General features: G+C 38.0%; 2 protein-coding genes and 1 long non-coding RNA gene across 3 annotated transcripts; 1 reads left to right on the top strand and 2 right to left on the bottom strand.

Annotated features, from left to right (window-relative positions):
- Nucleotides 1–2,083: 2,083 nt before the first annotated feature.
- Nucleotides 2,084–5,947, top strand: LOC122076806. Its single transcript, XM_042642380.1, has 2 exons — nucleotides 2,084–2,235; nucleotides 2,426–5,947. The coding sequence occupies exon 2, from the start codon at nucleotides 2,454–2,456 to the stop codon at nucleotides 5,676–5,678; it is 3,225 nt and encodes a 1,074-aa protein (XP_042498314.1). The 5' UTR covers nucleotides 2,084–2,235; nucleotides 2,426–2,453; the 3' UTR covers nucleotides 5,679–5,947.
- A 1,443-nt stretch (nucleotides 5,948–7,390) lies between these two features.
- On the bottom strand, nucleotides 7,391–8,573 carry LOC122076811. Its single transcript, XR_006139588.1, has 3 exons — nucleotides 8,014–8,573; nucleotides 7,784–7,878; nucleotides 7,391–7,625 (listed from the first exon to the last, which is right to left on the bottom strand). It is a non-coding gene; the product is annotated as an uncharacterized LOC122076811 (long non-coding RNA).
- Nucleotides 8,574–10,418: 1,845 nt separating this feature from the next.
- Nucleotides 10,419–12,287, bottom strand: LOC122076807 (dof zinc finger protein DOF5.6-like). The gene is made up of 2 exons (XM_042642381.1): nucleotides 11,986–12,287; nucleotides 10,419–11,658 (listed from the first exon to the last, which is right to left on the bottom strand). The coding sequence occupies exons 1-2, from the start codon at nucleotides 12,034–12,036 to the stop codon at nucleotides 10,768–10,770; spliced, it is 942 nt and encodes a 313-aa protein (XP_042498315.1). The 5' UTR covers nucleotides 12,037–12,287; the 3' UTR covers nucleotides 10,419–10,767.
- Nucleotides 12,288–19,420: the final 7,133 nt, after the last annotated feature.

The following is a 19,420-nucleotide window of genomic DNA, read 5'->3' as shown; positions in this document are numbered from 1 at the left end:
TTCACTTTTTGTTCCAAAAAAACAGAAACGGACCATAAATGCACCAAACAGAAGATTCGGTTTTTTCGTTCCAATAGAACGAAAAAACTCCAGAAAACATTTTTTTAGAACAATACCAAACGGAGCCTAAGATATGGAGATTGAAGACAATCATTTTTAAATTGGAATTTCTTCAACTAAAACCTTCTATAAAATAACATTTTAAATTTTGATGTAAGTCCAAGTCTCCAAATATATTTCCATAGCCTTGAAAAAAAATATTATTATTAATAAGAATACCCTCAAGAGATGTATGAGATAATCTAATACTAGTATTGCCTTTGCAATTTCTCTTGGGAATAAAAAATTAATTAAATCAACATTTTATGTACCATTACTAATTAGATCAGAAATCGTATTATAGAGTCGTGCTGGGGTTAAGGATGGGATTCTAAAATTTGTGATAGATAATCTAGATCAAGTTCTATCCATCCGATAGAATAATCCTATGATATTTGAAATTTTTTTGTAAAAATATAATTTAACATTATTTCGGCCATGCAAAATCCGACGTTTGCATCAAGTTCAACAAAACCCACCTATTATATTAATATATTTCTTATATTTTTCATCCAATTTTCTTTTTATTCTCAATCATATTGGTTGACCGAAAATAAATGGTCAATTTTTTCCCTTTCAGTGATCCATTTGTTTTCAAATTTTTTAAAATTTCTACTTAATAAATGGAATTTAAAAATTTGTTCTGTTTAATTTTCCCTTATAAGTAATCCAATTGTTTTCAATTTTTTTGTTTTTTTATAATAGGTCTCCTTTCATGGGATGGTTGGGATCGAGGATCAACTGTTTTAATATCATTGATCCGAGATTTTGTGAGAATCCAACCACAACAAGGTGAGGAAATTTAAGACCATATTAAAGCACATCAAATCTCTTTTAAAAATGGATATGTGGTCAGATTTGGATCTTATACAATATCCTTAGACACCGTTTGACAACGTTCCATTCTGCGTTTTCTTATTCTCATAATCAGAGAAACAACCTAAAAAGCATTTGATAACGTTGATTCGTTTCACCTATTTCTAGAAACGTAAATCAAAATTTATGCCTATTTACAGTTCTAGAAACGACTTTGACAAAACAAGTCAGACTTATTTCATCATTTCTAAAAACGAATTTGAGAGAACAAAAACGGTTGTTATACCCGATAAACCTCTCAACTATTTAAACCTAAAAAGTGGCAATCGAACTCTCTCTCCCTTTTGGGCATTTGATGATACTATTGGGATTTTTAGTGACATTATGTCCACAAAAAGTGTTCCAAAAAATAAGTTTATCAAACACCAAAAAATTTGTTTTTGCTTTTGAAAACATGGAAAGTCATTTCTACTATTTTTTTGATGTAATCAAACAATGCCTTAATATAACAGAACATAAAGCATGAGTGAGAAACATAAGGGAGAGAAATATGAGAGAGAGGATTCATTTCCTGTGCTATCAGCCCCCACTCCCCAAAGTGGTTTTTTTTTTTGGTATAACCCCAAAGTTGTTGATGTATCCATCAAAAGGTTGAAATCAATTGGTTCCGTCCAATGAAAGATGGGCAAGAAGAATAAAGAACATGTTCCGATGAAAAAAGAATGAACGAAAGCTGTTGTCGTAATACAACCCGTTGGATTAGAATCTGACTGATATTATTTGATCATCTAAATAGCATCTTATCCAACCGGGTGACATGGCCATTACCAACTAAATCGTGTCATCTAAAATCAATGCCCTAAATAAAATATTTTCTGTTGCAATACGTGGAAAGCACCATTAAAGATCGACAGAACGAAATATGCTCAGCTTTTAAAGATTTCCGATATTTTCATTTATTATGCGAGAAGTCTAACACACCGCTAGTGTACAGTAAGCTTATCAATTATCTTTCCCTCTTCCCTTTTCAAAATGACCCTTTTACCTTCTTGTATGATGCTTTATCCCAAACACTCGTTGGATAACCCGCTAGCTTACCGCTCACGGACAGTGTGGCTATCATTCTTTGTTTCGTCGATAGAAATCAATTTCTCGTTTCCGTATATCTATTGTGTATGTCCGTTGTTCTTTGTCTTCTCTCTCTCTCTCGTCTCTCTCTCCCCCGATCTTCCCTCTCCTTCATTACATGAATCGATTTTTTCGCAGATCCCACAAAAGTTTTGGATCGCTGGAGCAAAACCCCATCGATTTCGTCTTCAGGTATTCTCTTCTTTTTTCTCTTTATTTTATTATGTTTTTGGTTGATTCTCTCTCTTACTTTTTTTTTTTTTCGATTATTTCTTTGTTTTTTGGTTTTTCTTTTAATGGATTTTTTATTATGATTTCCTCCGAATCTCTCCATGAAAATCAAATCCCTGAGATGACTAAACAAGAATTTTTTCTTTCACAGAGTGATACTCTGAAACATTTCCCCTGAAATGGAAAACCCAGAAACCCTAGCGGACGGTGGGGTTTCGTCGGAATCAGCTAAAGCTCAAATCAAGGAAGAAGAGACCATCAAGGTTGAATCTAGGGTTTCTAATGAGACCCTGACTGGACAGTTGCCTTCGGGTGTTCCAGTTGACGGAGTTCTAGAAAATGGTATTAGGGTTTCTATGGACAATAACGAAGGTGTTGACGGTGACGCGACGACTCGAATGGGAGTGTTGACATCTGTGCTTGTCGAGGAGAAAGATGGAACCGGGATAGGTGATGCGGCCAAGGATGGTGGAAGTCGGATGACAGCAGCTTCTGCGGAGTTGCAAGAGTTTGGTTCTGCTAACGAGAATACCAAAAGGATTGTGGAGGGTGATGTTAGTGTTACTGTTACAGAGTCTGGTTCGGCAGTTAATGAGAACAAGGAGAGTAGTGTTGCTCAGATATCGCCGGAGATTGTGTTAAATGGTGATGGCACTTCTCAGTTGAACGGTGGTGACTCCGCTACGAAGCTTGAGGTATCAGGGGATGATGTTGGTGTTACTGTTGCAGAGTCTGGTTCTGCAGTTAATGAGAACAAGGAGAATAGTGTTGCCCAGAAATCACCGGAAATTGTGTCAAATGGGGATGGCTCTTCTCAGTTGAACGGTGGTGACTCTGGTACAAAGATTGAAGTATCAGGGGACGGTGTACCGCTTGTTGTAGAGATTCATGGTTCCTGCGAGACATATGAGAAGAGCTGTGAGGGTAACAACAACGTGTTTAAGCCTGGAGGAGGTTTGTTTTCTGGAAATGGGGAGAATCCAGGTGATAAATTCTCAGGGCTGTCTGTTCCGATGGATACCAAGAATATCAATGGTGTGGAAGGTGAGGAAGAGAAAGAAGAAGTAGATGGAGAAGAAGAGGAGTATGAAGTGAATGATCAAGAAAATGATTTCTCCGTTGGTGATTTTGTGTGGGGCAAAATTAAAAGTCACCCATGGTGGCCTGGGCAGATCTATGATCCTTCAGATGCATCAAAGTTTGCTGCAAAGTGCCATCGCAGAGACCGTCTTCTGGTAGCATATTTTGGTGACGGCACCTTTGCTTGGTGTTATCCGTCTCAGCTAAAGCCTTTTAAGGAGAACTTTGAACATATGTCGAAGCAAAGCAATTCTAAGAGCTTCGTTAATGCTATTCAGGAGGCTGTGAATGAGATTGGCAGGCGGATAGAGTTGGAGATGACTTGTGCTTGTGCACCAGAAGAAATCCGAAGCAGACTTGCTAGACCATTGGCTGTGAATGCTGGAATCAAGGAAGGAGTATCTGTGCCAGATGGTGGGATTGGGGATCTCACAATCACTCGGTATGAACCTGCTAAATTTCTTGCCCATCTAAGGGATGTTGCAGAGGTGGTTTCAATGAACAGTATACTGGAGCATAAAGTGTTATGCAGTCGTTTGTCAACCTTATATCGTGCCAAAGGCTACCGGCAATTGCCAATGTACTATGAAGCTGATCGCATCGCCTGTACTGAAGATTGTGCTGTAAATGAAGAAATGCATAAAAACATTTTAGATGATCAGAAGGGGGAACTGAACCTACATCCAGCTGAAGTGGAGTGGATTTCTTCACCGGTAGGTCCTGAGATTAGCAAATTTTGCAAAAGGGCATCCCAGAGGTGGCCAGGGAGTTCAGAGGACAAGTTGTATCAGAGAAAGAAGCAGAAAAGCATTGCTGAAATTTTGGCAGGGGATGTCAATGTTGATCATCAGAAGAGTGAGAGCAATGCTGCTGGGGAAGTTATCTCTGGCAAACCAGCTTCTACTTCAAAGAAAAAGAGGAAGAAGAACCATGAAGATGGCGTCAATGTAGCAGAATATTCAGGTGGCAATAATATGGGTCTGCAGACTAAGAAGCTGAAGAAAATGAAGCTTTCAGTATCTATTCCAACTGCAGAGAAGAATAGCCCAGACATTGACAACGATGAGGGAGCTGATGAAGCATCTGTGATGAGCTCCTCCCCAAGGATGAGGAAGAAGAGCAAGTACTTGTCACCTCCCTACACAGACCTAAGCAGGGGAAATAAGAGCTTGAATTCGCCTAAGGATTCTCAAACAGAGTCTCCAAAGGCTAAAAAAGTTTCTTCTATAGGGGAATGCATCCGCAGGGATGCAGATCAGCTTACTGGGACTCCTCCAATTGTAAGGTGTAGCGGTCAGACTTTTCAGAAGAAACCCTCTAAGGAGAGTGATGCGCAGCGCAAGACATATGGTAACTTAAGCCCTCGAACACCAAATAGTGGCCATTATAAGTATAGTTCCATAGAAGGTGATGCATCTGCGGTTGAAATGTTCTCTGACTTCGTTACTATTGCTTTGGATCCTTTTTATCTAAAGGGGAGGCAGCGATTCGACACATTCAAGAGTTTCTTTTCAAGATTTAGGAGCACTGTGTATCGTAATAAGTCCAAATTTAAGATGGACAATGAACAGCTAGCTGTTCAAGGCAGTAGAAAAAGGAAGTCGTCAGAGAGTAATATTGGTTCATCTGGGCAAGATTTCCATGGAACTGATCGTCCATCTTCTGAATCTAAGTCCAAAAGGAAGAGGAAAGAAATGAAGGAAGCATTTCCACAGAATCCCAAAAATGAATTGCCACAAGTTGATGGCACATCAGATTTGAAGATGGACCATAGCAGAGAGGAAACCAAAGATGAATCTTATGTGGCAGCAGCTCTCCTCTTGACATTTCCATCAGGATTCTCTTTGCCTTCGAAAGATGATCTGATCACAATATTTGGTAATTTTGGTGCTTTGAAGGAGAAGGAAACTGAGGTGTTGAAAGATTCAAATTGTGCTCGGGTTGCCTTTGTGAGGAGCTCTGATGCAAAAGAAGCCTTCAACAGTTCCCAAAAGGTCAGCCCCTTCGGAGATGCAGTGGTTAATTACCGGCTTCGCTATTCATCTGCCATCTCTGAAGCATCAGCTCTCGATGAGAGCTCACATCAGAAACCAACCCTTCTGCCCAAGGAAGGAAATGAGCCTTCAACCAGCCCATCTGCTTCAGGACTGCCGGCTGATGACACTCAACCTCTGGTCTTCATAAAACAAAACCTTGAGATGATGACTTCTGTGCTGGAGAATTCAGGAGAAAAGATGTTACCGGGGTTGAAAGCAAACTTGGAGGGTGAGATTAAAGGCCTCCTGAACAAGCTAAACACAATTGACGAGTCTTCCTCGTCTTAGCTCCTTGTCTGTCTATTATTTGGAGCTATTATTCTCTTCTGCCCACCTTTAGGCTTTTGGTGTTGCTGCTGCTGCTCACTTAGAATAGAGTTTGTCGAGGAGTTTATATTTCTTCATTTGTAGGGTAACTGTTACATTAGAGCATTGAGTCTAGGAATACTGGATTTGTATCCTAAAAGTTGTTTAGCTTATGCTAGTCTCTGATCTATTCCCTGTAATTAATTGCTTACTCAGTTTCCTAGTGGAAATACAATCAATCCTCCTCACAAGTTATGAGTCTTATGACCCTTTTCAGAAGCAAAAACATAAAGTGAACTTTGAATCTTTCTACCATAAGAAAAAAAGGAACTTTCTTATTTTTTTCTAGTTTCTGAGAAGGGAACACTGCTTTTCATTTTTGAGAAAACCAATCATACAACTGAGTGAAATTGTGTTATATTTGGGGATTCTCAGACAGCCTCCTTTGCTTCTATTTACTGTAGTCTGGAGCTGAATGTTTTGAAAATTATCTAGGTTGAGCGACTCAGTTTGAATAAATCGATACCATATATCTCAGCAGTGGAATATTTCCTTTCTATTGTACAAGGTAAACCATGCACTAGCCGGAAAATTTGAGAAAAAAAAAAATTCAGACTTCAGAGCATTTAATATGTATAGCTGCTATATCCATTTGAATGGGCAATTGTATTGCAAGCAACCTTCAACAGAAAATTTCGTATGCTAGATCGAATGAGTTGTAGAGGTAAGCTTGTTTGTCTGTCCTTTCCCCTAAGAAGGGAAAAAAATCGTCTGCAATTCCGATCTCGTACAATTCCGTGCAATAACACCTTCAGGGGGTGACACGTGTATTGATTCCAATGCAATGGTCCAGATCTGATTTAAATGCCTATTCACTGATTTAATGTTTTATTAGTTGTAGCAAATCTGGACCATTGTATTGGTATCAATACACGTGTCACCGCCTAAAGGTGGTATTGCACGGAATTGTACGAGATCGGAATTGCAGACGTAAGAAGAGGTCTAGTCCACACCCTGAAATATATTTCAGAGAAGCTTGATTCTAATAGGAGAACCTCTACTTTGATTTTAAGCCTTTTTAGGTTCTGGGATAGAGGGTCAAAAACTCTTGATAGAACCTTGGGCTTCGTTTGGTATCGTTTCTATTCCAGAAATAACGTTTCATGTCAAGAACGAAAATTTAAGTCTCTATGTCAAAATGCAGTTTTTAAAAGAAAAAATGATGTTTTAAAATTTCAGATTTTTATCGGGAACAATAGTTCTTTTTTTTTTTTTTTTTTTTAAAATGGAACGAAACTGGGAAAACGAAACTCCTTTTTTTGACTTTCTATCCAATCTCGTTTTTTCAGTTTTTTTCTTTTAAATTTTTTTTCCAAAAAACAGAAACAAACCATAAGTACACCAAACATTTTATTCCGTTTTTTCATTCCAATAGAACAAAAAAACTCTAAAAACCTTTTTTTTTTAGAACGATACTAAACAGAGCGTTGGTTTCTATAGCTAAAAAGAAAAGTTTGAGATGTCAGTAAACCCGTTTGTTTAGGCGAGTTTTGGCGGGTTGTGATTTTATTATTTTTTATTTTTTTTTTTTTTTGGTAGAAAGTGAGTTGTGATTTAAGGAATAAAAAACTATACTTATTGTTTGAGAAAATTACAATGAGCTCCCCTGACTGACAATATCATGGTACCCTCATTCGAGAAATTATTGCAACCGTCCCATTTTCAGACTAACAGTGTTAACTCACAACAACTTAAAACATGAAAAGACCATTTTAATCTTACCTATATCTTCGGAACACTTTCACACCCCACTTTCCATGGTTTGAAGACCTGCAAATTGTAGGCGACCTAATGATAGATTTGATCCTCTCCTCCATTGGCGACCTGAGCAATGGCAACTTGAACGACGATGACCTGAGCAACTACGACCTGTGCAATGTCGAAGTTTAAGTTATTATTTCGCAATCCAGCACCCTTTTTTCCTCTTTCTCATTTTTGTTTTATCAGCTTCCAGACAAGGGTTTTGCTTTTATTATTAGCCTTTCCTTGGTTTGGGTTTTTCAAGCTTCAATGAGCAAGAAACGCACCGTCCATTTCATCCACTTCAAGCTTTCTGATCAGCTGAGCTGAGTGGTAGGGTGGGGTTTCGCTCTGCTACGAATCCATTCACGTCAACGTTAACCTACGAATCCATTCTCGATTCGGATTGAAATCAAATCAGAACGGGCAGCAATGATTCTGATTATTCAAACCTCAAGAGTAGGAAAAAGACTAGCAAAATAATTAATGGGACTAGCAGTGTGTAATGGAATTTTACCGTTAAATGCATTTGACATTGCTTCTCCATTCTTTCCATCTCCAATGCACCCTTCTCTTTACATCTTTCTTCCACCTCCACTGAACCCTGTTTCGGTCTTTCCCACTCTAGTTACAATGAATCTGATATTACAACTCCATTCTCTCCATCACCACTAAATGCACACTCTCTTTTCCCTCTTTCTTCCACTGCCATTGAACCCTCTTTCAATCCCCTCTCGCTCCTGCAATCCACCAATATAGCATCTCCCTCTCTCCATTGTATTCATCATAGATCTTTTTTTATTTTTACTTGCCTTACTTGTGCCGTGAATTGATAAACGGATTAATGGGGACCTAAGCAATGATGATCTGGGCAGCGACCACTTTGAATCTCAGAGGAGAAAGTGAGATTGAACACAACAGAAATCGCAACTTGAAGGGGTTTTATGAATTCTTTATGTACTGAGTTGGTGTAACTATAAGAACTTAAACGCAAGTCGTTTCTTCGAATTAAGTTGCAGGTTCCACCATGGATCGAGTTGCGGTCATTCTTTGAACCAAGTTGCAGATCCGTCATTCTTTGAGAGAGCAGCAAAACGTTTCACAAATTAGGGGAAGTAATGGGAGAAGGGTAGATTTATAAGTTTATAACTGATAAAGGGTAGCCATTTTGATATAGCAAACTAAAGACACGTCATCACTTAACCCTTAACCATTAACGTAGTGGACTAATGTGCAATACTTTTCTCAGATGGGAGTGCTATGATATTATCAAAATCTCCAGAGGAGGTCACTGTAATTTCCTCTATTTTTTTCATTCTTATGGCAAATTGAGATGTTTTGGTTAATTAAGATGAAATTTATCGAATAACCACCTTTTTAAGTGTTTTATTTCCTGCCTCAATTTCTACTTCGAAACCCTCCATACCTCTCCCTTAGTATTGTTATTTTCGCTTGACTAACAGAAATTTCTCCTGTTCCTAAAGCTTGGTGCCGACTTGCAGGTCTAGGAAAACTTTCGCCTTATTGTTCTCGTAATGTTTCATTCGCTAAAGGAAGAGTTAAAAAATAGATAAGAAATAAAAGTAAACATTTTGTTTTTAAAGTAAGTAGAAGCTTGTGGACAGGCCGCATCACTATATATTACACCGTAACTTGCTGGTTTAATCGAAGATTCCATGAGGGTGCATGGTGGGTGGGGTTGGTTCTTCACCCATTGATTAGATCGAGCTTCTAACTTCTTTAAATCGTTTCTCTGTAAACATAGCAGCAGGCCCAGAACAAGCCATAATTCTTAGCCCACTTTTCAATCACTAATTCAATTTTTAGTTACTTATAAAATTTCAAGAGGCCCATCATATTATGGCAGTCTGGACTCTGGAGTCTGTACACAGACCTAATGTGTTGGCCTTCCTTAGATCTAAGCCACGTCTTAGCCCATTATGATTAAGACGTCACACCTCCACAGCTGATGATTCAAAAAGGAACTTGAAATGTAGACAGATCAAATATGAATCGCATACAGATCAGATGTATGTATGGATCTAGATTTCCCCTAACTCGATATGGATACCTTTAGATGGATATGGATGTGAAAAAAATTTGGATTTTCAATTATTCATTTATATTTTTAACTAGTGCATCTCAGACATTTGCCTCATTCCCCATGGATGGATACACACAATTCACTCTTAATCCATGTCTCCCAGTTGTTTAGGCTTTTTTTCTCATTCTCTAAGAACTTGTCCATATAAAGTAATTACTTTTTATCATTAATTGGATATCTATTCGAATAGGATGGATTATGTTCCGAATTATCGTAATGACCTTAAATAAATAGGGATTCAAATTTTCGTCTATCCATTTACATCCCTGGGCTGTGTCACTCAACTCACTCCTTTCCTCCCTTCAACGTATAGTAGATACAAATAGGAGAGTAAAAGCCATCAAACCAGATCGATTCATCATATACCATTAAAGCCATTAGTCTAAAACTAATCCAAGAAACTAGCTAAAATCTCAACTGTGACTCTGGCAAGATGGTCGTTAAGCTTTTGAATGATTGTGATGGGTTAAAGGACCTCTAGATTGCACAACATTCCTGAAGATTGACGTCCTAAACTCCTAACCTGAGTTTCTGCTGGCTTCTCCTTTTACCTTTTCCAGAATTTAAAACAACATTTTCCATCCCTTTTTCCCAACCTGAAATCAAATTCTCCAAAGAAAGTGAAAGACAAGTACTGATACAGATTACAGAACAGAAGAAAACTTCTGGTGCAATAAGAAGGGCATGGCTTCCAACTTCCAAAGTATTTGGGTCAAGAGTCAAGACTGTAAAAATCAGGGCTCCTGAGCCATCAGAGGAGAGGAGAGACACAATTTCCAATAGGAATTTCCTTTCTCTTCATATAACAACTTCATCAGTAACTCAAAACTCAGATCATCACACAGAGATAATATTATACAAAACAACAAAAGGTACTACTAAACACACATCATCATTCTTCTGAAAAGCCATGCTATATCTTCCTCGTATTACAACAAGATCCTACAACTTTGAATGTCTTTCTCCAAGGCACACCACATCAAATGATGGAAGAAAGCAAGAGAAAAAACAAAAAGCAAAGCTCAATAAATCAAAAAACCATAACTAAGGACACATAAAGTGAGTGAGTGAGTGAGTGAGTGAGAGAAATTTCCTTGTGCAGCCGTCTTCCATGTAGTCATGCTAGCTTCAAGGAAATAGATGGTACTAAGAAGTAATTGGATTAGCTTAAACTAATGGGTTTGCTGCAGAAGATCCACAACCATTCATAACACCACTCCATGATCCAAGACTGTTCAAATACCCAAAGGAATCTCTTCCAACTTCAGAGCAACCTTGATCCTGCCATTCCAGCTGTGACAGGAGTTGTTTATTTGGCTTTGTCTCTACAACATTTGGATCCTGATCATGATTTCCTTCAAATGGAAGCATTAACCTAGATGGAATTTGGTTCCCATCTAGACAAATCCCATTCCCATATGGAGAGCAAAGACCATGGAGATTGGAAGGTGAAAACCCATTATGACCTACATCTCCAAGACTACCCAAAAGACCCAACTCATTACTTCCCATGAAATCATGGTTTCTTGGGTTCCCAAGTATGGAATCAAACTTATTCTCCATGAAATCAACAGTAGGCCTTGTAGGGTTTTCTAGTAGAGCATTGTAAGGGTTCCCAAGATTCCCAGAAGAATGTCCGAAAAGGGTACTGAGGTGTGAAAGATGCAACTCAGGAAACGAAAGGTGAAGATCAGTGGCATCGTTTGAGTAGGATGAAGTGGCAGAATGTTGGTTATGTGGTTGATTATTATCAGTACTGGATTTCTTGTTAGCAGATACTTTCTTGTTCTTTCTACAACCGCCACCCACAGGGATGTTGCGTAGGGAACCTCCCTTCGTCCAGTACCTTCTACAGGTTTTGCAGAAGTATCTAGGCTGGGATAGACTGTAATTGTTGTAGTAACAAAATTTGGTATGTGTGGAGTCACAGCGAGGACACTTGAGAGCTAGATCATTTGGGGGCCTTAGTCTCCTCTCGAGCAACGGCCTCGAACAGGTGATTATGTCACCAGAAGGTGATGAAGATGAATCCATCCGTTGTTCCTCGTGCATCACACCCTGGTTTCAATTTTAAGAAGACAAAACAACTTATATTAGTTTGAAGATCCAAAGCTTTCAAGACATCTAGATTATGTTTGGTTAAAAATTACCCAAAAATTAAAAAATGTTTTCTTTTTCTATATTAATTCTTAGTTTAGTTTAATGGATATATATTTGAGTAACATATTTAGGATCTACACTTTCACTTCTTCAATCATATGGATTAGCTAGATACTTATAGTAGGAGAGTATCTAACTGAAAAAATGATCAAAAACTGTTAGAAGGAGAAGATGTTGATCAATTTTCTTGATTTGGTAAATAGTGGAAACAAATGCACTCCATACCTGTAACCAATCAGAGGTATCCATGCAAACTTGGAGAGAGCCAATGCCCATTCAACAAAGAAGGCAAATCAGCTTCAGTACTGATATGATCAGACCTTGTCTCTTCAAAGACACTTCCTCATTTGGTTTCTCCTGAGAGCCAGCAAAGCTTCAATGTTACTAGAAGACAAAGGATGTAGTGAGAGAGAGAGAATGAAGATGGATAATAGTGTGGGAATGAATTGAGAGAGGAATTGATGGGTTTGTGTTGTAGGAGAGGAGATGTGAATAAGAAGGGAGAAAAAGGTGAAGAGTGGGGGGCGGCCGGAGGAGTCTCTCAAGACTCTTAACACTGTGGTCTTGGTTTCGTCGGTGGCTCTTCACAAATGGGTCCCACTGTCTGTCATATATGACAGTAGTGAGTCTGACTCTGACCCTCTCTATTAACATGACTAAAAAGCAGGCGATTCTGGAGTGCAACGGCTCCGATGTCTCCATCTTGGGTATCCGGAAGACATGAGCCGTTGATTACGGTATCGACAATTGGTCGACGTGGATTTATGTTTTATTCTTTTATTGGAGGGGACACGTCAGAAATCACGGCGTCGTCATATTAACGATTGACGTGACAGAACCGGGAATATTTGGGTCCTCGAAAAAGAGCAAACCGAAAGAGCACTCCATATTGGACCCCACACCCTCACTAACGAGTCCTAGTGAAGAAGAGGCCCTCATACGAGACAAAGGACCCTACTAGGAGTCTCTCTCGCTCCCTGTCTCTCTATGGTTCTAACTATCCTCTATCTCCAAGCAAAGCATAGATTCTCCTCCGCGTGTTGCTCGACGGCTGGACTGCTCCCATTTAGAGACAAACTTTGATACATCCCTCTCTATTCTCTAAATTTGTCAACTACCTCTGTGTCTCATACACACGCAGTTCTAGAAGCCTAACTCCCATCACTACATGGGTCCCAATCTCACCAACCAGATCGATCCTAACCTTCCAATAGGAAGCCCACCACAACTTCATGCCTGATATTGGTGCAGCGAGTGCAGTTCCATATATGGTAAAGAACGTGGGTTTTAGTTCTACATTGGTAGATTAGTATATGATAATGTAGGATAGTAATCATAGTATATAATTGTTAGGCTTGTGATTTCTCATCTTACAATTCGAGACAGGGAGTCAAAATAAATTATTCGTACAACAACCATATAGGTCTTTTAGGCTAAAATTGAGAATAGTTAATTTATAGGGTTTTGATTAGATGAATCAAAGAAAATTGTTCGTATATGGCTCAAGATATCCACTTGAAAAGGGTTAATGCAATGAGCACAATTCCATGGCTAAGGCATCAACCATATGGAAGCCATGCATGGCCATTAAAGCTTAGAAGAGTTGATGCGATGAATATAGCTATATGGAAGGGGGGATAGTATGCGCTATTGGGCTTATGACTCCCGAAAATGAAAATTTAATATGTTTTATGTGTTAATACATTTCTCTTTTGTTTTCATAAATACCCTTCTTTACCTTTTTAATGATTATAAATGGAATACATGTAGGCACTTAAAGCGTATATTCATGTAAACAAATGTGCAAGGGATCTCAATTTTGTTTGAGTTTAGGAGATACAAATCCGATGGTTCAACTAAATATATAAAGAAAAAAAAGTTATGATACTGATAAATAATCTATATTTTTCTTTCTTTCTTTCTTTCTTTCTTTCTTTCCTTTCCTTTGTAGTTGGCTTTGCGCCATGAAATCAAAATTCAACTCTATCTCATTTGAAACTTGAAAGTAGAAGAAGGATTCGATCCAAAAGTCCATGGGGGCCATCTATTTGTTATGGCCAATGAGAGCAATAGAGGCAAAGCATCATTTTTGAGTAGTAATATTTGATTCTTAGAGCAGCTAGGTAGTACGTCCAAAGATGAACATTCGTACGTCCCATCCCCATTCAGAGGGGACCACTAGTAGAAGTTCTCTAACGATAAGGGACCCACTCAATGTTCTCAGTTCTCAAACATTTGAAGTTCAAACTTCAAACTCAGAAACAGTGGTGATTCAGGTTCTCGTCGTTTGAGGAGGAGAATAACCAAGAAGAAGATGCCAAGCTTGGGAACGCTGTTCCCATTTTTTTACCTACTTTTCTTTAACTCTGATCCACAAGTCCCAAGGTGACACATCAGAAACAAGAAATTCTCTTTAGGGTTCAGGTTGTGTTTAGTATACATTGACGGAATTAGGGTTTAGGTATGAGTGGGTGAATCCTAAATCAAATCAATAAGAAAAGATTCGACTTTGATTTTAGTTTTTTTATTTTTTGATGTCAGGTTTGATTAGAGTTTGATTTATCCTAAAAATATATGCATGCGTAATCTTGATGGGGGAAATGTTTTTTTTTTTTTGATGAATTGGTTTTCTATATTCAATTTGATTTTTATGTAGTCGATTTTGGGTTAGGTTTCACATTACTCCTATTTGAAATTAATTCAATAAGCTTCACTTCAGACTTGTTTGGGTTGGTTCAATTCAATTTCACTAGTTCTGACTAGGGTTCAACACCTCTGCTTGGAATAGATTCTATTATATAGTATTTTGAAGTGAGAAAATAGAGAAGAATCCCCTCACCATTAATGATGTGATCCATTAATGATGTGATCATGTGAATTCTATCATTATTAACTTCCACCCCTCCTTAATCGAATGTTCAGATGATGGATAGAAATGTGATGGTATTACTCTCTCATCATGAGAGAAGGAAATTTGGATCCCTCTTTTAAGTCCATCAACTTCAAGTTGTCCCAGTTTTTTTAAATTAAGGAAGTTAAATTAAAGAAAAAATGATAAGTTTTTTTCTTTTTTTTAGTAATACAGAAAAAATATAACTGAGACATGTACAAGTCCTTTTTTATTTCTTTCTTCCACGTTCAACACCCTCCTTACATTGCTGCAACAACTGACCACAGTGAACGTTTTCATTGTTATTCGAAAATATTAAAAGTAAAATATGACAAAAAAAAAAATTTGTGCAGAGTAATACACACAATTGTTGAATGAAGGATACGGATTATTACGATGCATCATGATCATGCCCACCCCATCTTTCATGTGAACATGCACCATGCATGACCGTGTATAAAAAAACCCTCCCCATTAAAAATTAAGAACAATGCTTAGCGAAGTACCAAGTGAAGGTTTTGTGTTGGACTTTTTTGATCATAAACTCTTATCTTTCTTGATCTCTGTGGATTATAAGGCAAATTATCCAATGGCTTTATTAGCGGGACCTGATCAGCATTATATATAAACAAATGAAAGTATCAGACCTTCTGTCCTCTGAGGTGGTCAATAAAGCTATAGGAATGACAGAGTAGAAACAAAAAGAAAGTATGAAGTTGTTATAATGTGATGATTCTTACCCCACCCAAAAAAAAAGGTTATAATGTGATGATCATCACGTTTATGATTACCAAATTATATAGTATACGTTAGATCTATCAGATCATATTACCTTTTTAGGGATTTGAAAAAAATATAAAGAAAAGTTAAATGGTGAGTTATTCTTGCGCGTGCGAATGGGAGAAGCAACATTCTTCGCAAGTTGGGAATTGAAGAATCTAAGGATGGCGCCAAGGGCGGTGGACAAGATCTCTAAAAATAGTAAATAAACATTGTATTCGAAGAATATTTAGTGTTTGTGAACTCGTGGAGGTAATGATTACTGTTCCTATTATTTTGTTGGAACCAAATAGGAGGGTCCCACATCAGAAAACATTTGTGGACTATTGGGGTCGTTTTATCAGCCGACCGAGAGACCAAACGTCACGAGATGGTCGAGATGTAAGACTACGTGCCGTTTAGGAGATCTTTTGGGATCTGAGTAGATTGTGAGTCAGCAATCCGGCAACGTTGATCTCCAAAAAGATCGCGTTGTGGACTTGTGAGTTGTTTAGTAATAATCTAATCTCCTTGTTGGTTGAATCGCTTGACCGTTTGGCTTTAGACCTGAAAATTTTTCAGAAATAAAGCTTCAATGTGCAAAATCATTCAAAAATTTATCAGCTCACAGTCAATCGGCTTGGTTTGGTCCGGTTTGATATATCATTAGGTTAAATCGTAGTGGAATCAATTAAATTCTCACTCTTTTTCACTCTTTTGAAAGATATACCTTAAGGAGAGTTGAACTCATGATTTGTTAATTTTGTTTTTTCACCCTTGGAATCTGAGCTACCCTAGGGAAAACTTTTTTCAATTCTATAATCTCTACTTTGAGGTTAACAATTACTATATGCAAAGAGGGGTTGAAATCGTCTGCAATTCCAATCTCTTACAATTCCGTGCAATACCACCTTCAGGTGGTGACACGTGTATTGATACCAATACAATGGTCCAGATCTGGTACAACTAATAAAACATTAAATCAGTGAAGAGGCATTTAAATCAGACCTGGACCATTCCATTGGTATCAATACATGTGTCACCCCCTGAAGGTGGTATTTCACGGAATTGTACGAGATCGGAATTGCAGACGATTTTTTTCCTGCAAAGAGCCATTGTACTATTACAAACTATGGGGGACATGAAGTACATGTTGTTAGTATATACTTTCTTCTAATAATCTCTCATCTAGCCTCATTATATACGGATTCTCTTACTTTTTCTTATTAATCATATTATTTTATTTCATTAAAAAATAAATAAATTATACTATTTCAGGCATTGTTGTTGGCTTAGTGTATAAGATGCTAAAATAAGTAGCTTGTAAATCCCTCTCCTATAACATGTATATATAATATTAGTGAAGGGGTTCTCTAAACAAATAGCATAGGGGAGAATACCAATGAAGTGTAACAAGACAAAATAGTATCATATATTTTGGAGGGCAATAAGGTCATTTCATATGACAAATACAAAGATGCCTACCGAGTGGCTCGAAAAACTTTTTTTCCCAATTATCAATATATTATTACAATTATTTCATGCATAGATTCTACTTTTCTCCAAATTAATTCGATATCAAATATGGGGTTCTTCAATGTAATCATCATGAAAAAAATTAGTGATGGGGTTTCCTATTAGTAACAGAGGCTACACGGGGGCTAATGGATGCCCATTGCCTCCTATCAGTTCAATCAATGGGAGGGTAGAGAGATCAATTAAGGTAGAGGAAAAGGGAGATAGGGAGAACATGTGCTAGCGGTGGCTACCCCTAGCCAATAAACATTCTTCCACTTTTTTCCCTTTTTCTTTTCGGATAAAACTTTTAGAGAATAAAACATCCAGAAAACCTAGGGCCATTAGTACTCCTTATTTTATCGAAGATCTGAATTATGCTTCACTATTCCTAGCATCCAACCTACTGTGATTCCTTCACTGTGTCTACAGAAAATTTGTCTAAAAAAAACTGGCCCTTTAATTTTTAAGAATTATATGAAATTTATCTATTTCATATCATTTTTACCGTGAGTTTTTCTTCTAATATCACTGTTCCTATTAAACAAATTAATTGGTATAATACCTACCACATTGGGACTGGTACACTCAATGATAATTGAAACAAATCCAATCTCACTGTCTGACACATTTTGCATGTGTTGTATACATCAATATTGGTCACAATTCCAGCACGGAAGAATAATTTAGTAAAGCAGGCCCATATGTCACCACTAATGTCTATAAGTTCCAGTGAATCTCCAGACATATCTCATAAAGTTAGGAGTGAATTCAACAACTTCAACTAGACTACACCAAGGGAGTGCATGAGTTATGAGGAATTAGAGACAAGTAGAACATCAACATAAAGAGATTGCCATGTTGGTTATGAATTTGGAGACAGAGACGATACGAATGAAAACTTGATATGAGATGAGGTTGTTCACTATTAACTCTTAGGAAGGATTTGAATCCACGCGTAGGTTGTCCATATTATTAGGGCGATTTGGGGATTGTGTGGATAGTTGCATAGTTTTGTGTTCAATTTTCCATCTATGCATTTGCGATTTAAGTGGAAACCATGGCGGTGGGTTGCTGAGTTAGTTTTCCTATGAATTAGTTGAGGTGCTCGTAAGCTGGTCCGGACACCTTGATTAACAGAAGAAAAAAAAAAAATGGAGAAAGGATTTGATTACCCAAGGAAGGAAGTAACTTGGACTGGAGTAGTCCCAACCCAATTGATAAAAGCTATATGTGTAGTTATATCAAGGATAAAGCTATATGCGTATGTGTATGAAGATATATAGTTAATGCTATGACAGTAACGACGATACAATACGAATATGGTACATGACACATGTATTCCGTAGAAGTGCAAGTTTGGCCAGGCCAAGCGAAGCCCGCCCTGAGCACAACAGGGCTTGGGATGGGCTTTTCAGCTTACGGGCTGGACCATGGCTGAGATTTCCATGCCTGGGATGAGGCGTTGGTCTAAGTCTGGCCCATTTGTAAAAATATAATACCAGTTTTTTTCAAATATAAAATATTTTAAGTATACATAATTGCATCAGGGGTTGCTACTTGCTAGAGCCAAGGAAGACCAATCCGGCACAACCATGATCAATCAGACAGGCTGGGCGTAGCTGAGATTTCCCAGCATGACCTAAGGTTGGGCTGGCCTAGCCGAGATTTTTCAGCCAATTGGGCCTAAGCTGAGTTAAGGGAACCTAGGGTTAGGTTGGGATTTTAAAAATCCATCCAGCCCAACTTGACTTCACCCAATAGTACTATTCCCACCCTCAAACTAAGAAGTGGATGGCTTGATATTTTGATCCCAAAATTTGTACATTACTTGTATTTTGTATGGTTTACTCAGTATGATGTAACTTCATTCCATGAGAAAAATAAAGCTAGGGATCCCAAGCCCATATGAGTCAGGTAAATTCAAACTGGAGGTCAAATAATAACAAAGAACTCTATGTACATTTCTTTGTAATTACCTTGTGACACCCAATTTTACAAATGTTAGATAAATCTTACCATTTTAGACAAATTTCAAAACTTTTTTGAAAAACCAGTTTTGAAGTTTTGTGCTGTAGTTATTCCTGGCAAGCAGACCATGCTGGTTCAAAGGAGCTCCTCACCTTGCAAGCTACCATGGAAACGCACGTGAACTTTGTTGTTTAGTTTGTTATTCTTTTTCTTCCGAAAATGTTAACACAAAATATGTGATTGTGATTTCATAAAACACACTCAAATGAAGTCTTGTTTATGTTTAAAACCTCTTTATACGTTAGACTAGTAACCATTGGTTTGAAACGAGTGAGCTTCTTCCTTCATCCACGGTGAATTCCTTTACCACAACCCATCATTGCAATTATACTAGTGAAAGTAGGGATTAAAGATAGGGCCGGGTTGGGTGAATTTATAATCCCCAGCCTAGTCCTGAGGCCTCTTACCTCAGCGGCTCAGCCCAATCCAACCCAGCCACACCCCCCACACCCCCCCCCCCCCCCC

The sequence above is a fragment of the Macadamia integrifolia genome, chromosome 4 (genome assembly GCF_013358625.1).
Source record: "Macadamia integrifolia cultivar HAES 741 chromosome 4, SCU_Mint_v3, whole genome shotgun sequence".
NCBI lineage: Eukaryota > Viridiplantae > Streptophyta > Magnoliopsida > Proteales > Proteaceae > Macadamia > Macadamia integrifolia.
The sequence above is the reverse complement of the archived record's forward strand: the minus strand, read 5'-3'. Positions and strand labels throughout refer to the sequence as shown.

Coding starts and splice junctions, on each gene's coding strand:
- LOC122076806 (XM_042642380.1), top strand. CDS start 2,454: ATGGAAAACCCAGAAACCCTAGCGGACGGTGGGGTTTCGTCGGAATCA.
- LOC122076807 (XM_042642381.1), bottom strand. CDS start 12,036: ATGGGCATTGGCTCTCTCCAAGTTTGCATGGATACCTCTGATTGGTTA. Junction 11,659..11,985: donor ATACCTCTGATTGGTTACAG/GTATGGAGTGCA, acceptor AATTGAAACCAG/GGTGTGATGCACGAGGAACA.